This window comes from Rutilus rutilus (genome assembly GCF_951802725.1).
Source record: "Rutilus rutilus genome assembly, chromosome: 1".
Lineage (NCBI taxonomy): Eukaryota > Metazoa > Chordata > Actinopteri > Cypriniformes > Leuciscidae > Rutilus > Rutilus rutilus.
In genome coordinates this window covers 47,579,990-47,595,714 of record NC_140209.1, presented here as the reverse complement: position 1 = coordinate 47,595,714, position 15,725 = coordinate 47,579,990, and the positions used below count along the sequence as shown (strand labels likewise).

General features: G+C 37.7%; 2 protein-coding genes across 3 annotated transcripts in view; one reads left to right on the top strand and one right to left on the bottom strand.

The window, feature by feature from the left end:
• Window positions 1–8,610, bottom strand: part of cacnb1 (calcium channel, voltage-dependent, beta 1 subunit) — a 38,732-nt gene extending 30,122 nt beyond the window's left edge. For both annotated transcript variants that reach the window (XM_084407146.1, XM_084407147.1), the window contains exons 1-2: window positions 8,311–8,610; window positions 696–782 (exon numbers count right to left, since the gene is read on the bottom strand). In XM_084407146.1, coding sequence (XP_084263272.1) covers window positions 696–782; window positions 8,311–8,403 — 180 coding nt within the window. In that variant the 5' untranslated portion in view covers window positions 8,404–8,610. The remainder of the gene's footprint in view (window positions 1–695; window positions 783–8,310) is intronic.
• Window positions 8,611–10,249: 1,639 nt separating this feature from the next.
• Window positions 10,250–12,519, top strand: rpl19 (ribosomal protein L19). Its single transcript, XM_084424659.1, has 6 exons — window positions 10,250–10,354; window positions 11,043–11,149; window positions 11,231–11,353; window positions 11,652–11,772; window positions 12,013–12,123; window positions 12,328–12,519. The coding sequence occupies exons 1-6, from the start codon at window positions 10,350–10,352 to the stop codon at window positions 12,449–12,451; spliced, it is 591 nt and encodes a 196-aa protein (XP_084280785.1). The 5' UTR covers window positions 10,250–10,349; the 3' UTR covers window positions 12,452–12,519.
• Window positions 12,520–15,725: the final 3,206 nt, after the last annotated feature.

Below are 15,725 nucleotides of genomic sequence, written 5' to 3'. Positions count from 1 at the left end.
TTGAGGAGATTCCCCAGCCAGTTCCATGTTAAGTGCTTTGAGTGCAGAGAAAGTTACTATATAAACTTAACAAATTATTATTATTATTATTATTAGGAGTCATGAACTTATTTTAGTATGTTCCTTAAGTTTCCCTTATAATGTCATTAAAGTTTTTTGCACAAAAAACAAATATATATCTGGAAGAAATTGCAAACGGCCACTGTTATGATTGGCTAACGTCATTGCATAGGAAAAAATGTTGACGCGCCCTCGCTACTGTATGTGAGCAAGTGTTTCAAATGTAATTTGGAGACTAAGCATTATCAAATAATGGTAGTGTACTGTTCCAAATATATGTGTGCTGCTCATGTATCTAAACAACATATTTGTTTGTTCCAATATTAAAAACTGCATCCTGCAGGATTGAAGAGCAGAAATCTTCCTGTAAAAAGGAGAAGAACTGCAAAAACACCCACAGACCAACAGCACAATCTACAGGTCAGAGCCTTTGACCTCAGACTGTAAGCACAGGAAGGCTTGGTATAGTAAAGACTGCAACAACTATATTCAGCTATAAAATAGCTGTTTTAAAATGAATGCTGAGAACCTGATTACATGGTGTATGATGGTTCAAAAGGGGGAATTATACCTTATGATGACTCAAGACAAGAGTGAAAGACACAAGGCATTTCATAAGGAACTGGCCGTCTTACCTGTCGGACGAAGCTGTTGGAGGTTGTGTCTGAGGAGGTGCTGCCATCTGAGCGTTTGAAACGGCTCTTCCTCTTTGCACACTTCCCCTGAAAGAGGGAACATGAGAGAGAGAGAGAGAGAGAGAGAGAGAGAGAGAGAGAGAGAGAGAGAAATGAAAGGAAATTAGAAATAATGGACTCTTTTTTGTATGCATGCCCACTCACACAAACACAAACTGTAGATTCCACATCCTGTCCCTGTGTCCAGATATGATTAAGCATAATTACTTATGTCCTCCAGTGTTCTCTGGGAATCAGTAATCTGATTGGCCTTAACACTAGCCAATGGCCTGGCTGCCCTTGGCAGGGCCCTCTATGTGGCATTCATAGGCGCCAGACTCCGTTGCCATCGAGACCAGAAGGAGGCTATATTGGGTTTTGTGGCACTAAAAGACCCTGATAGATCAGGCAATACTGTGACGTTCAAAACCCACATTAACAGCGATGCACACAAGCTTTCTGACACAAATGCTTGCAAAAACAAAAGCACTTTAACACCAAAGAAAATGACAAATCTAAATTGGAAAGTTATTATATAGGGTTCATACAGGGTTCACACAGTTAACGCTGTCATAATTCCTTCATGGTACAGAACATCTGAAAGTTGCTGTGTTAATATTTTTGTGCTTGAATAAAAATCTTCTCAAATATACAAATATGCGCTCTTTTTGTGGTTTAAGAAATAAAATCTCTGTAGTCAGCTCTATAAGGTAGAGGGGTGTAACAATATATCGCAATACAAAAATGCAACATCGTTGATAGTGACAATATGTATTGTATTGAAAATAAAAATTACTGTGTGAGAAACAATGTTCATGTCAGTACTACATTAAACTACTATATATAATGTTGAATATAATGGACAATAATGCAATGGGGGAATATTTGTGGGTCCTGATAATGCCAAATGTCTTATGTTACCAGTAAAAAGTGGCTTAAAGCAGTAAAAAATAATTCTGTTTTCAAGAATCATGAATATTTTTTATTCTGGTGTCACCATGGTCCTGTGCATTGGGTTACCAGCGCTAAGTCTAAGACCGTTCATTTCCACCCCCAATGTAATACCAAATTCACCATTTTAATCAACAGTACATTTTTTGTTAACCTGGCTTTTACCATTTGTCTTGAAGTATCGGAATAATATTGTATCGTGAATTCAGTATTGTGGTATCAAATCGTGACATGAGGGTATCGTTACACCCCTACTATAAGGTCTTATGCAAACTAGTGCAAAGTCTGACACGTTTGCTCTGTAGTTGATTCTGGGAACAACACTGAAAAAAAAAGCAAGCCTCAACAACAATGGTTTTCAGCATTGGTTACTCTAACTACACAATATTATGATTACAGACACAGACTAATTGCAAGCTTACTGGAAACTTTTACATAAATCAAACCACAATGCCAGATCTTTACCAATACTGGGTAAACATCCAAAGAACTTGCCTCTATCTGTGCAGATGAAATAACATTACATTCATTTAAAGCCAAACAGAAGGACAGAACCCCACTGTCTGCATTGCTGCTGCGCACTATAAAAGGCAAAAAAGCATCATTTAGAACTGCCTTTACAAATTATTGTGGTATATACTAGACACTCTAAAAACTTATTTAGCACCATAAATCATGAATTTCAATATTATTAAAGTCAAAATAAAAATAAACATTTACCCAATGTCTTGGTGTGCATAAATCACCTGCTTTGCTTCACTCAAGCAAAGGAATGATTTTAATTAAGCTAAAATAAAATAAAAAATAAATATTAGATTAAAGACGCCCTGTGGTGAAAATCAAGTTTTGAATGTTGTTTATGTCTATGTGGTATTTTTAATATGCTATAAGACAAACCATGTGCAAATTGACTGTGTTTCTTCACACGTCACTAACTACCTTGTAGTCAAACACGTCAACGTGCCGGTGGGCTTTAGCATATCATTAACTATGACTGCTCTAAAGCAGAGGTGTCTCAAGAGGGGCCATGTTATCCTGGTATATTTTTCTGTTGATATGAAAAATCGGGTACATTTAGCAATATAGCGGGTGAATTATGTATCTGATGTGTATTACGATGTTAAGAGTTTTGTTTATAATATATGTTTATAATAGTTTTAAGGGATAAAATGATTGACTACAGGGAGACTTTAACAACTTAATCTGTCCTGTATGAATAGATTGGATCAAACAAGAATTTCAGTTTTTGTTTCAGTAATTTTAGTAGACATTTTTAAGTTTAAGTTTTACATGTAATATTTATATTTTATTTCATTTCAGTCTTGTTTCAATTATTGTAATAGTTTTAACAATAACAATTCTGAAAATAACCTTATTGCATTTTTGACACCACTTGTACCTTTAAGGCCAATTCACACCGCACAGACAAACGGCAACAAACAACACGTTTGTTGGGTTTTGTCGGATCAGTGTGTTACCCCTGTCGGCGTCTGTTGCCGTTGGTCGGGGTTTGTTTCCACCCGACTGAACATGTTCAATCAGCATTTGTCTGTGTCTGTTGGGGCAGTGTGAACATGACAGTTATTTTTCATTAAATTCTGAAATTCAACTGCCATCTTGTTTGTTGCCGTTTGTCTGTGCGTTGTGAATTAGTAGTGGGAAGTTCGGATCATTTTACTTACTCGGATCTTTCAATCTCGTTCATCAAAGTGAACAAATCTTTTTACGAGTCATTTCGTTCATTTTATTCATTTCAGCAGATTGTATTTAAAATGTTACATGTTAATAGCCAAATTCCCCAAACACATCAAATGTTGATCACATTTAGAATAAGAAAAAAATTTGCAATGCAAGGAAAAGGCCAAATTATGAGAAACAGAAACGATTAGGCTAATTCATTTATCTGGGTCTTCAGACTATGCAGTCTGTTAGTTTACCTCACTTCCCGATCTAAGCCGTTGGTTCATCCCGTGACATCCTCATAAACTGAGCTATGCAGACTGTAGTACCAGATACAGAACTGATTAGTTCATCTTTTGAGTCTTCGGGTTCGAGTTGTTCGTTCATCACGTGCCAGCCACATATGCTGAAGGTATGCAGTCGGTACCGGATACAAAATTGATTAGTTCATCTCTCGGGTTCGAGTCATTCGGTTTTGTATGTAACAGCATGTTGTTATTAGGCTATAGCCTAGGCTATATAGGTATCTATCTTTATCAAAGTAATTTTCCCCATCATAGATAAAAGTTTAAAGCATTACCAACTCTTTAGTACCACATTCATATGGAAAAGTACCATCATGACAGAAATGATAAAAATTATAAATTGTAAGAAATAAAAAAGCTATAATTTTAAGACCAAAAACGCAGCATGTAACTGTTAAAAAAAACTGTCTACGCGCTTGTTTGTAAGAAAGTTTGGGAATTATTAACTATTTCTGTGTCCAGCGCTGTCACATCATGTCACGTGACAAAAGAACGAAAGACTCAGAAGAATCCATAGACAGTATATAAACCAAGCGGCAACCTCCCTGTCTCTCTCTTGAAACCAACATGGAAGTGAATTCAACGGCAATTCATCGACTGGCCACTTGAGGCTGGGTGCAGAAGTGAGTCAAATCTGTATCTCCCCCATGTTAAAACACCCAACTTTACAGCAGAAAAAAACACATTTACAGCCTGGTGCAAAAAGTGGCTTTGGTCTATATAGCTTATTTTTCCCTTCATGACAACTGTGAGGGGGGTGAATTTTTTTATAATTCATCCATTTACATTATATTAAGCCTTAAAGTTCTGCATAATTAAGGGTGTCCACTTTTGAGTGACAGGTGGATTCCTGCTGCTGTGGTCATTAGTCATCATTAGCCGTTTGTCTGCTGTTTGTTAGCCGTCACGTTACCTCAGCTAATTGTCTGACTGTAAAAATAAATAAATTCGGGAGTGACGCGCTACCAAGATGGCGACGGTCGGCCACGCCCACTTTAGGCTTCAAAAATGGTCTTCAGAAACCTACGGGTGACGTCACGGGCACTACGTCCATATTTTTTTACAGTCTATGTTATAAACTGGACACAGCGACCCCATAGGTTTCAACCATAGACTGTAAAAAAAGATGGGCGACGCCCCTTCGCTCTCTTCCATTGGTGAGAACTGAAGCCGCCAGTCTCCCGATATGGTGCTGACATCTTGGAACTTGAGTCTGCGCAGTAGCGATCTCGGGACCAGACCTGCGCAGTAGTGAGCAGGAAGTAAAGCCGCGAAATCAACGCTCCGCCCTCACTCTCGCAGAATGCACTCTCCCTGAGTTCACTTTTTAAAAAATGTATTGCAGTACAACAAGAGGCTTGTTAAAATAAAGTAAATACAATCTCATCAGTCCTCCGAAGATCCCGAAAAAAATGTCCGTTGGTGCTTCAGTGACTACTTCGCTCAGAGAACCTGTCAATCACAGCTGTCAATCATGACGTTACACCACCGTTTTTATAGCATCATGTAACTAACTAAAAACCAACTTATTTTTGAAACAGACACTTGAACTTACATCAGCGTGATAAAAAAGAGAGCAAATGAAAGAAACCATCTTTGGAAAAAAGATATTTGAAGTGTAATTTAATTGTTTAGTTGGTCTCACGTCCCATTGAATAACACGGGGAGGCGGGGCTTATGACCTATACTAGGACCAGTCACCGGGGGGCGATCGAGAAGTTTTGGCTTCACTTTTCAGGGCTTGTGCGGCACGCTTGGTTTCAACAGAGAAAAGTGAAGCAAATTAGAAGCACTCACTTCCTGATGGCTGAGCGTACTGTGCAGACTCAAACTGAGCTTGACGACGTAGATGTGACGCGAGCAACCTGTCTGACAGTTGTAAGTCTTCTAGTAGCTGTGCCAAGCGAAATCTGAATCATTCCCTTCCAAATCTTGCAGAGACAAAGAGCGTGAGTAGGAGCTGTCCATGAGCTAGGAGCAGGAGCAACTTTATGACTCTCTATGGGCTTCTCCCTTGACTTTATCGGACTTTATGCCTCCACGTCCCCCCGATTGACTGCGAGCTTCTCCTCCTGTCTATACGGTAATTTCCAGAGAGTCGCGTGGTTATGACGCAATCGTTAGTCTATTTTTACAAAAACCGCTTCTATGGGGCCATAACGTAAGATACAAGGTAATGGAGCCTTTTATACATTGTCGTGTTTCTTTAGAAATAAACAATGGACAAATGGAGTCTTTAAACGCCTCAGATGTAAAGTTATTCGCTGTCAAAGTGACGCCAAAATGAATGGGAGTCAATGGAATGCTAACAGCAGGTGATGGCTTGTTAGACAATGGTGGCCCCCGGGGGTGGTACGCTATCCGAGAGCTCGATTACCCCCCTGGAAGAATCAGACCCGAGGACAGACAGCATGGGCTCTATGGGACTGACAGGAAGAACGAAAGACTCGGACCCGAACCCGAAGACTCGAGATATGAACTAATCAATTCTGTTTCCAGTATACAGAACCTATAGGATGTTGCGCATGCGCGGTCAACACAAAATGAACGAATCACTCTCTGAGACAACTCGGTAGTCCCGAGTCATATTAAAGATTCGTTCAAAATGAACATCACTAGAATTGGGCTTAACAATCACTGTATCCAAAGACCAAGCAGGATATCAGAGAGCAATGCAGTACACACTACACAATACACATAAAATATTTTATTCCAACAACCATCTTTACAGACCATAAACTGTTTAATGTGGAAGGTTTGTGAGAGGCAGGAAATGCTCATATACAGCAAAACCAGATCTGAGAAAGGCCAGCAAAATGTCAAGGGAGGGAGGAGGGATGTATTGCTATGGTGATGAGAGGTTTCCTGTTGACAAACAGCCTCTGAGGCTAATTGGGTAATTAAGGGAGAAAAGCTGTGCCACGGGGGCAGGGGAAATGATTTTTGAGTTACACACTGTCACCACTAGTTTATCACAGAAAACAAAGAGAAGAGAAGAGAAGAGAAGAGAAGGCTTAATAAAGTTTACATTTAATGTCCTCAAATGACCATGTGTGGCTAATGATATTAATATCTACATTAAATTCTGACAAATGGTCCTATGCTTAACAAAACTAGTAAATACACTTTTTCTGTACTCAACCACCTTGTTCACACACATTCACTCGCTTCTCTACACTCCGCCTCCTCACAGCTATGTATAGACATGATTCAGATAGAGCACCTCTCCACAGCACAGGTCACACACATTCACGCTATTGCATTATATAAAGACCATTATATAAACACAGCCCTAACAATCAGAAACACTACTGAAACATCCATCCACACACCAAACTAATAAGCCGTGCTGAACATGATGATGACGACGAGTGGCCTTTATGGAACAGGTGCACGTTCATACATCAACCATCCTCTGAAATAAACCACTAAACAGAGAAAAGAGCAGAGCCAGTGAGAGGAGAGGTGAGAAATGTATTAAAAAAAAAACTGAAGTTAAACTGTCTTGTCTCCTCACAAATAGAAAGTGACAAACCTAAAATTTAGACAGAAAAAGAGAGAAGAAAGAAGAGAGTGATCGGGTAGCTGTTTGTTCAGCTTTTACAAGGTCATGTTATCACCAGGGTGGGCAATTACATTTTGGGCAGATTTTGGTACTTTTTTTGGCAGTAGATGGTAAGTTTGCACACTTGCTGAAGTAAGAGGTCAGAGCAAAGAAAACACGATTAAGTGGACCAAGACTCCATCACAAGTGGGCCAAAAGCCACTTTTAAAAACAAAATAAAAAGTAGATTATCTTTTAATTCCTTTTCAAGGTTTACTTAGAAAAACAAACACTGCCATCACAGTTAGGATAGATAGATAGATAGATAGATAGATAGATAGATAGATAGATAGATAGATAGATAGATAGATAGATAGATAGATAGATAGATAGATAAAATATCAATATAATAAGCCAGTGGTGGTCCGGTGTGGGCGTGGTTTGGGGTAAGAAAAACCCCCATGGTCAAAGCGCTATGTGATGACATCACATACTTTATAGCATCTGACATCATCTTTCCAGCACTCACAGTGTGTCAGACACCTCTTTTAATTAACTTTAACTGAACGGCTCATGAGACGAGCCTTTAACTAGTACCAGATGTAGCCTATACGTTTTAACTGAACAAAAAAGCGATCTCTTGTTAAATTAACAGTGATGGTTCGTAACTTATCAACAGAATAGACTATCATAAAAAATGCAAGACTCTAGTAGGCCAGCTGTCTAGAGAGACAGAGTGAACAGGGACTAGGTGATGAAATAATGTTTTCCCATTAATTACCGGAGAAAATGCTTCTTTTTTTTCTAAACAAATGTCAATATTCAAAACAACGTAGCTCACACATAAACAACTTTCTGTGTCTTTCCTCGCAGAATCACTTCTAAAAGACATTGTGCCGAGCGCGAGCGCAAAGATGCCGCCTTGTTGCCAAGTAACCACAATCTGAGATACGGTTTATAACGACTCATCTTCGCCATAAACAAAATCTGTGTTTTCACTCAGCCATTCTTAGATAGCGGGCAGCAGATTGTATTTTGTCTTTCGTTGCTTGCACTTGCGTATAAGCTGAGCAGTGTCTCTCTCTCTCTCTCTTACCTGAGCGTGAGAGCCGTGGTGGTCGAACATGTCCATCTGGATTTCCTGGGTTGAGGTGGAAGGCGTCCTGGACATAATACCCTCCTGTACCATTGATTTAAACTTTAAATTCGGTGTTAATGTTTCATTTAGATCCTGCTTTCAGTTTATTATGCATTGTAAAATAATTAAAGATAAAATAAAGCAGACGAAGGTGGTTTTCCTCTTTCCTGTGTCTTACAGATGGCTTGCCACTGCGCTGTTGCGCCCCCAGCCCTGGTGGCGTTGAGCAGAAACCCTCTCCCTTCCCTTTGCAAATACAACGAGCTCAGTCTCCAGCTGTTCAGCGGAGGAACCAAGCCCCGCCCTCCTTCCTCATCAACCAGTCAGGTAGGAACAGGGCGTGGCTGGTTGACTATCCTCGCACTGATTGGCTGATCGAATGAATATTATTATGAGATGGATGACGCCTGTTGTTCTGCTCCTCACGCTACTGCTCCAAATGAACGCGAGATGACCACACCCATTGATTCTATATAAACCACAATTATGCCTTTTTTTTTTTACTACTACTATAATGGCTCATAGGATCCGAGTCATTTTAGCAAACAGGAATGCAGTTTTTCAGTTACCCAATCTTGTAAAAATTATTCATAATCTATTTTATTGTCAGAGATGAAGATTGTTAACAAAATAATACAGTAAATATAAAAATAGCAACAACAACAAAAAAGTCCACAAGCTGCGCGTCGTTCCTATCTGATTGATGAGGAAGGATCAGTCGAATGAATAACTGAACGCCTCATTCATTAAGACAGTGACTTGCCGCCAACTACTGGCGGTTTTAGTTCCATATTTAGTGTATCATTTTATTGTTCAATTCATCATGTGACCCCTGAGCTGCAGTAAACAGTCTGTAAATATACATAAATGCCACTTCAGATGCAGCTTCGGAAAATGAAATGTTATATGGCCACATTGTAGCCTTACAAGTTTGTGTAATAAATTCTATGTTGAATCAAAATATTTCTTTCTAAAGCAATTTTTATCATGTCTATTCAATGTGTTTCTCATCTTACAGAATAATGACTTTAAAAGACCTTTTGGGGGGTAATTACATTTTTTGTCAGATTAATTTAAGCTTGTCATTTTGGGGTTTGTCATTGTAATCATCCAAACAGTAACTAGTTTTGCTACCTAAAAAGTTCACCCAGGGAATTTAAGCAAGTAAATTTAAAGTAAATTTAAAATGGAACTAATGAAATGATCTACAGCACATACTTACATTAATGTTTGTTACCTCAAACGATAAAAAAAAGAGTAAATAAATATGACTCCCAAAGTCACCAGAATTTAATGGTTTGGTGCTATTTTGTCAAAAATCTCTTCACAGGCGTTACATGCCCCCACTAAATTTTTAAGTACTTTGGTAACATTTGGGGTGTCGTACTAATACGGAACGTTGCATTTTTTACTGCACCAACACACTAACCAACTATTTTTTCACTACGACATTAGGCTACTAAAGAAACCCCAGGTTCTCATCTCTCAGCAGGTGAAACACTGCCCCCGTGTGGCCATTTTATTAAACAGCAGTTCAAAGCTAGCCTACAAATACGACTGCCTACACCCCCCAGTACTTTGTGGACCGTACCATTCCGATTGTCGAGGTAGGCATATCATGCTTTAAATATATATTATAGCTCGTACGTGATTAAGTTATAATATAATTGTTTAAAGCGCTGAATGTGCATCGAATAATTACATTAAATGCCTTAAAAAATTGTAATCTAAATTACCTCTGTAATAATCCTACTAAATAATAATGTTAAAAAAGTATTAAAATAATTTTAGAATGTGCAGAGAAACAGAAAGGCAGGGAATATTTAGTAGGTTTTTTAAAAGGAACTGGATTGGACAAGAGAATATAGTGTAAAGGGAATTTAGTACAGTAGGTGGCAGTAATGCTACAAATTGGAAGCAAGTTGTCGTAAAACCCCAAAGAAGAAAAGCAATCTCCCTCATTCTCGGTGGCATTCGACTTCCGCTGACTAGCAGCCATGAGGTACGTCTTAAATCGTGATTTACTCTGTTTTATTTATCTCATTTATATATCTAATTCGGATTATTTATTTATATATATTAAGATATACACTGCTTGCTGTTTTTAAAACAGATAATTAGACGATGTAATGTTGCTAAATGTGTATAGTCGCCATGTTCTGTCTTCAGACTGGCAAACGTGGTAACGCAACGCTTAGAAGCTGTAGTAAGTTAACACGTTTAATTTACAATTTAATTTAAATTCACTGTACGCAGTAAAACGTTTGGCAAACGTAGTTTATCTTTTTTATTATTTCGTTTTAGTTTTTTTTTTTCGGAGATTAAGTGCTGAATGCGGCCTGCTTATCAGACATGTTCATACATGCCCCATATATAGATTAGGGTTAACTTACTTTGACGTTCTTCTTGTACTAAAAGCAAGGACAGTTAGAAATAAACACTTTTTAAAAATATTTTGATAGATTTTATATATATATATATATATATATATATATATGAGAATTACAATTATTATGTACTTGTGTGAACCTAAAACTGCATCAAGACACCGGGTTAGGGAGCATATTTTGCTGTAGTCCATGGCTGAATATTAATTCAAATGATCCAATTAAGTTAATGAAATTGTATAGCTTTGTACTAAATGTCAAGAATTTATGGGAGTGATCTAAACCAGTCCTTTTTTCCTCCAGCATGCTTAGGCTTCAGAAGAGGTTGGCGTCCAGCGTTTTGCGCTGTGGCAAGAAGAAGGTGTGGCTGGACCCAAATGAAACCAATGAAATTGCCAATGCCAATTCCCGTAAGCAGTTCAGACCTCCTTGAATACTTTTCTCTGCATTGGTGCAATGAATTAATCATCTGCCTTTCTACCTTTACTTAGGGCAGCAGATTCGTAAGTTGGTGAAGGATGGTTTGATCATCAAGAAGCCTGTAACGGTGCACTCTCGTGCCCGATGCCGCAAGAATACGCTGGCACGACGCAAGGGCCGTCACATGGGTGTTGGTGTGTACCAGTTTAATGACATTTGGTTATAATTTGCACCGTTTAGACTGAATCCAAAGAAGTTGCTGTTATCATGGCAACGGGAATTGGCAGTTTAGCAGTCTTGTGGGGCTTCCAATTATTTCTTTTTGCAATTTTCAGTTTATGCATCACAATTTTTGTGCTATGAACACATTGTGTTCTATTGTATCGAGAAACTATTGGTATATAATAATTCTGTAATCCAGGGCACTATATGTAGGCAGTTGTAGTTGAGCTCTTTTCTGGGTGTGTTGTGATTGGTTATGTTTGCATGCAGGTAAGAGAAAGGGTACAGCAAATGCACGTATGCCAGAGAAGCTGTGCTGGATGAGACGGATGCGTATTCTGCGACGCCTTCTGCGACGTTACCGTGAGGCTAAGAAGATCGACAGGCATATGTGAGTCCATGTTAAAGAGAGATTCATTTCAATTGCTTGCGAATTGATTTTACACAGAAGTTTGTTCTTTTATTTAGTTTAATGCAATGACGCTCGACCATATTGCAGCGTTTTAGGACTGCTATTGTGAACATTGCAGATTTGGCAAGATCCATTCTCCTTCAGAAAAGTTTGGTGAACGTACAGTCTGAGTTTTGGATACAAAAATGAATGTTTAATGTTTCTGTGTCTCCCCTTCAGGTACCACAGTTTGTATCTGAGGGCAAAGGGTAACGTGTTCAAGAACAAACGCATCTTGATGGAGCACATACACAAGCTCAAAGCAGACAAGGCCCGCAAGAAGCTCTTGTCGTAAGTGTGCAAACCACAATAACACAACAACAATGATGCTCCGCATCATTACACCTCTCAGTTGCTGTCAACTATCAGATAAATCTTTTTCTGAATTGAGATGAAAATACCTGAAATATTCCTTGGCAGTTTTAAATATGATTAAACATGGTCTTACTCTGCTGTAAAGGACAGTGCTAATCTGTGTCGTCTTTTACCTTGCAGTGATCAAGCGGAGGCTCGTCGCTCAAAGACCCGGGAGGCACGGAAGCGCCGCGAAGAAAGACTGCAGGCTAAGAAAGAGGAGATCATGAAAACTCTTTCCAAAGAGGACGAGTCCAAGAAATAAGTTTCTTATTGCCATGCCCCAAATGTTCTTCAACTGTGATTTAAAATAAATACAGTTTGTTACAGCTCTTTGGTCTCCAGAGTGTGTGTGTGTATGAATGCATATGCATGCTGAGGGATAATTTGAGCTCTACACAAGTTTATCTAAACATAGGATAAAAAGAGCACTCTTACAACACTGTAAAAGCAACTATTTTGAAGTGCTAAATGATCACAATAATTATTTAACCACATTTCTCACAGCTCAATCAGAATTCAACTGATTTTTGGGGAATAATTAAATTTAACAATTGCAAACAACCAGTGTAAGAAATGACTCCGCGTTCGTCTGAAGCTCTGAATGTCAACAGAATGGCATTAGTCATTTAAGAGAAGGTAATTTCTTTTGATAAAAACAGGAGGTCATTGTGATTACAAAGAATTACAGAACTAAAACAACTGTCAAAACGTAAGAATTGAATTGCCCCTTGGTATGAGTCAAGGGGGTTTGAGCTGCAAAATAGTAATGCAAGCACAAGGAAACCAGTATACTGTTGCTTCATGGTGTTTTATGTAGTTTACAGCATCCTGCTCAGTCCCCTCTATCTTCCTGTGAGCTCTAGGGAACCTCTGTTAGTCTTTGGTGTTTAGCTCTCGTCCTGCAGCAAGAGCCGTTCATGATTGATGATTCTGTGGACAGTTAGATTTGGGTAAGGTAAAATGCATTCAATAAATGTCTCCTGTTGATTGTTGATGTCAGTGCTGTATGACATTAAAACAATCTGGTAAACATCAGTAAGCAGATTGATGAAGACAACTTGCCAAATACACATTACACAGAATGTCAGTATAATGAATAATGCAATCACCAGGCACAGATTGTCCATCTGTCTTCATTGCCTGAGATCTATGTGACCAAAGATGCAAATGAAAAAGATAAAAACGGATCAAGCCATCTTAAGCACTGTACAGTAAAAAACTGAAATGTTTTGCTCAGTAATATTGAAAGACTTAATTGGTTCTAAATAAAAGTTTAAGGGTAAAGTGGCCACATCATATCATATATATATATATATATATATAAAATATTGCATGTGCTATGTCAGATCTTCAAATTATTATATCAACCACCAGTGCTAAAAAAATAAATAACTGCATGCAGAGCTGATCAGTACCTGAGGGTGAGCTGCAACATATGAGAGAGTTAGCAAAGGCTTTTCAGTGTAATAAATGTATTCGGATGTAAAATAAAACTGCACTCACATAACCGTCAAAGTCATTGTAGCACTTGCGCTCCTAAACAACTTCACATGTGATCTTGGTGATCCTCAGGGACAGGCATACAAAGGGGCTGTTCAGAATATCCTGAATTATTCATGCATTTATTTTCAGATTTGTGGGTTAATACTTGTTTTGAGCTGAGCCCTTTCCATGTTATTTTTGGATCAGTACCAGGGCAATGCTTTGAAAGGCTGGAGTTTAAAAAAGTCTAATCTCTGGATACAAGGACCTTGGAGTAAACGCTTGGAGTTAGATCCACATTTTCTAGAGAAAATAAAGACTGAAGAAGGTTTTTTCAGAAGATTCAATTATGTACACACTAAAAAAAAAAAAAAAAAAAACATTAAAATTAAATTTGAGTCATTAAATTAGAAAATAATTTAAATATTAAAAAGTTATAATAATAAAAACAACATTATATAATAATACAATAAACTGAAATATACTGTAAATACCTAACAGTTTATTGCACTTGTCACTTACTTTTTTAATGATGAAATAATGCAGTCAAGTCAAATTAAATAATTAATTAAATCATTACAAAAAAATAATATTGTGCTATTGTCAGTGCGATATCCAAAACTATGCATTATTGAGCAATACCATATATACAGTGCTATGCATAAGTTTAGACACCCATGCTTAAGTTGACTAAAAAGAGGAATAAAAAATCATCTTTTGGAAATTGAACTTAATGCCTTAATTAAAAAAATTAGGAAAAATCCAACCTTTAAGGACACCAATTTTCTTTGTGAATGAATAATGTATCGTAAATAAATAAATGTTCTTCCTTAAAATACAGGGTGCATACGTCTGGACACCCCTATGTTAAATTCCCATAGAGGCAGGCAGATTTTTATTTTTAAAGGCCAGTTACTTCATGGATCCAGGATACTATGCATCCTGATAAAGTTCCCTTGGCCTTTGGAATTAAAATAGCCCCACATCGTCACATAGCCTTCACCATACCTAGAGATTGGGATGGTTTTATTTCAGTTAGCCTAATAGCTAGTTTGATTTGCATTGAGAGATGATCTTATGGAAAGTACTCCATGCCAATCTCTAGGTATCTCCATGCCAATCTCCATGCCAACCAGGATGCATAGTACCCTGGATCCATGAAGTAACTGGCCTTTAAAAATAAAAATCTGCCTGCCTCTATGGGAATTTAACATAGGGGTGTCCAGACTTATGCACCCTGTATTTTAAGGAAGAACATTTATTTATTTACGATACATTATTCATTCACAAAGAAAACTGGTGTCCTTAAAGGTTGGATTTTTCCTAATTTTTTTAATTAAGGCATTAAGTTCAATTTCCAAAAGATGATTTTTTATTCCTCTTTTTAGTCAACTTTAGCATGGGTGTCTAAACTTATGCATAGCACTGTATCATACAGAACACAAACCAGGACCAGACACCACTGCTGCTGAACAGACAGCAACTTCCTGTAATGATTTGTAAGAACAGTGTTGGTACGAACTGATTCAAAAGTTGAAAAATGTCTGCATATGTAGTCTACTCACCATTTCATTTTTTTTGTTTGTTGATCTCAATCTCTCCATGTGCCATTAAAGTTAGATCTACTAGAGTGCCATGTGTTCTTCTATTTTTAAAGAAACAGCTTTAGAAACTGGTTCCTTATAATATACAGGTTTGTGAGATCATGTTCTGTGAGAAGAAAAACACTTGAATGCCATTACGGAACAACATAAACACTGAAAACTATCAACATACCTTCTAAACCAACAATCTCAGCTTGTCTCTTGAACTTCATCAAAGTTAGGGTAACACTTTACAACAAGGTTTCATTAGTTAACATTAGTTAACAAGTTAACATGAATAATAGCCTAATGAATAATAGCCTGATGAACCACACTTCTGCAGCATTTATTAATCTTTGGTAATGTTCATTTCAACATTTACTAATACATTATTCAAATCAAAAGTAGTATTTGTTAACATTAGTTAATGCACATTAGTTAATGTTAGTTGATACATGAACTAATGTTAGC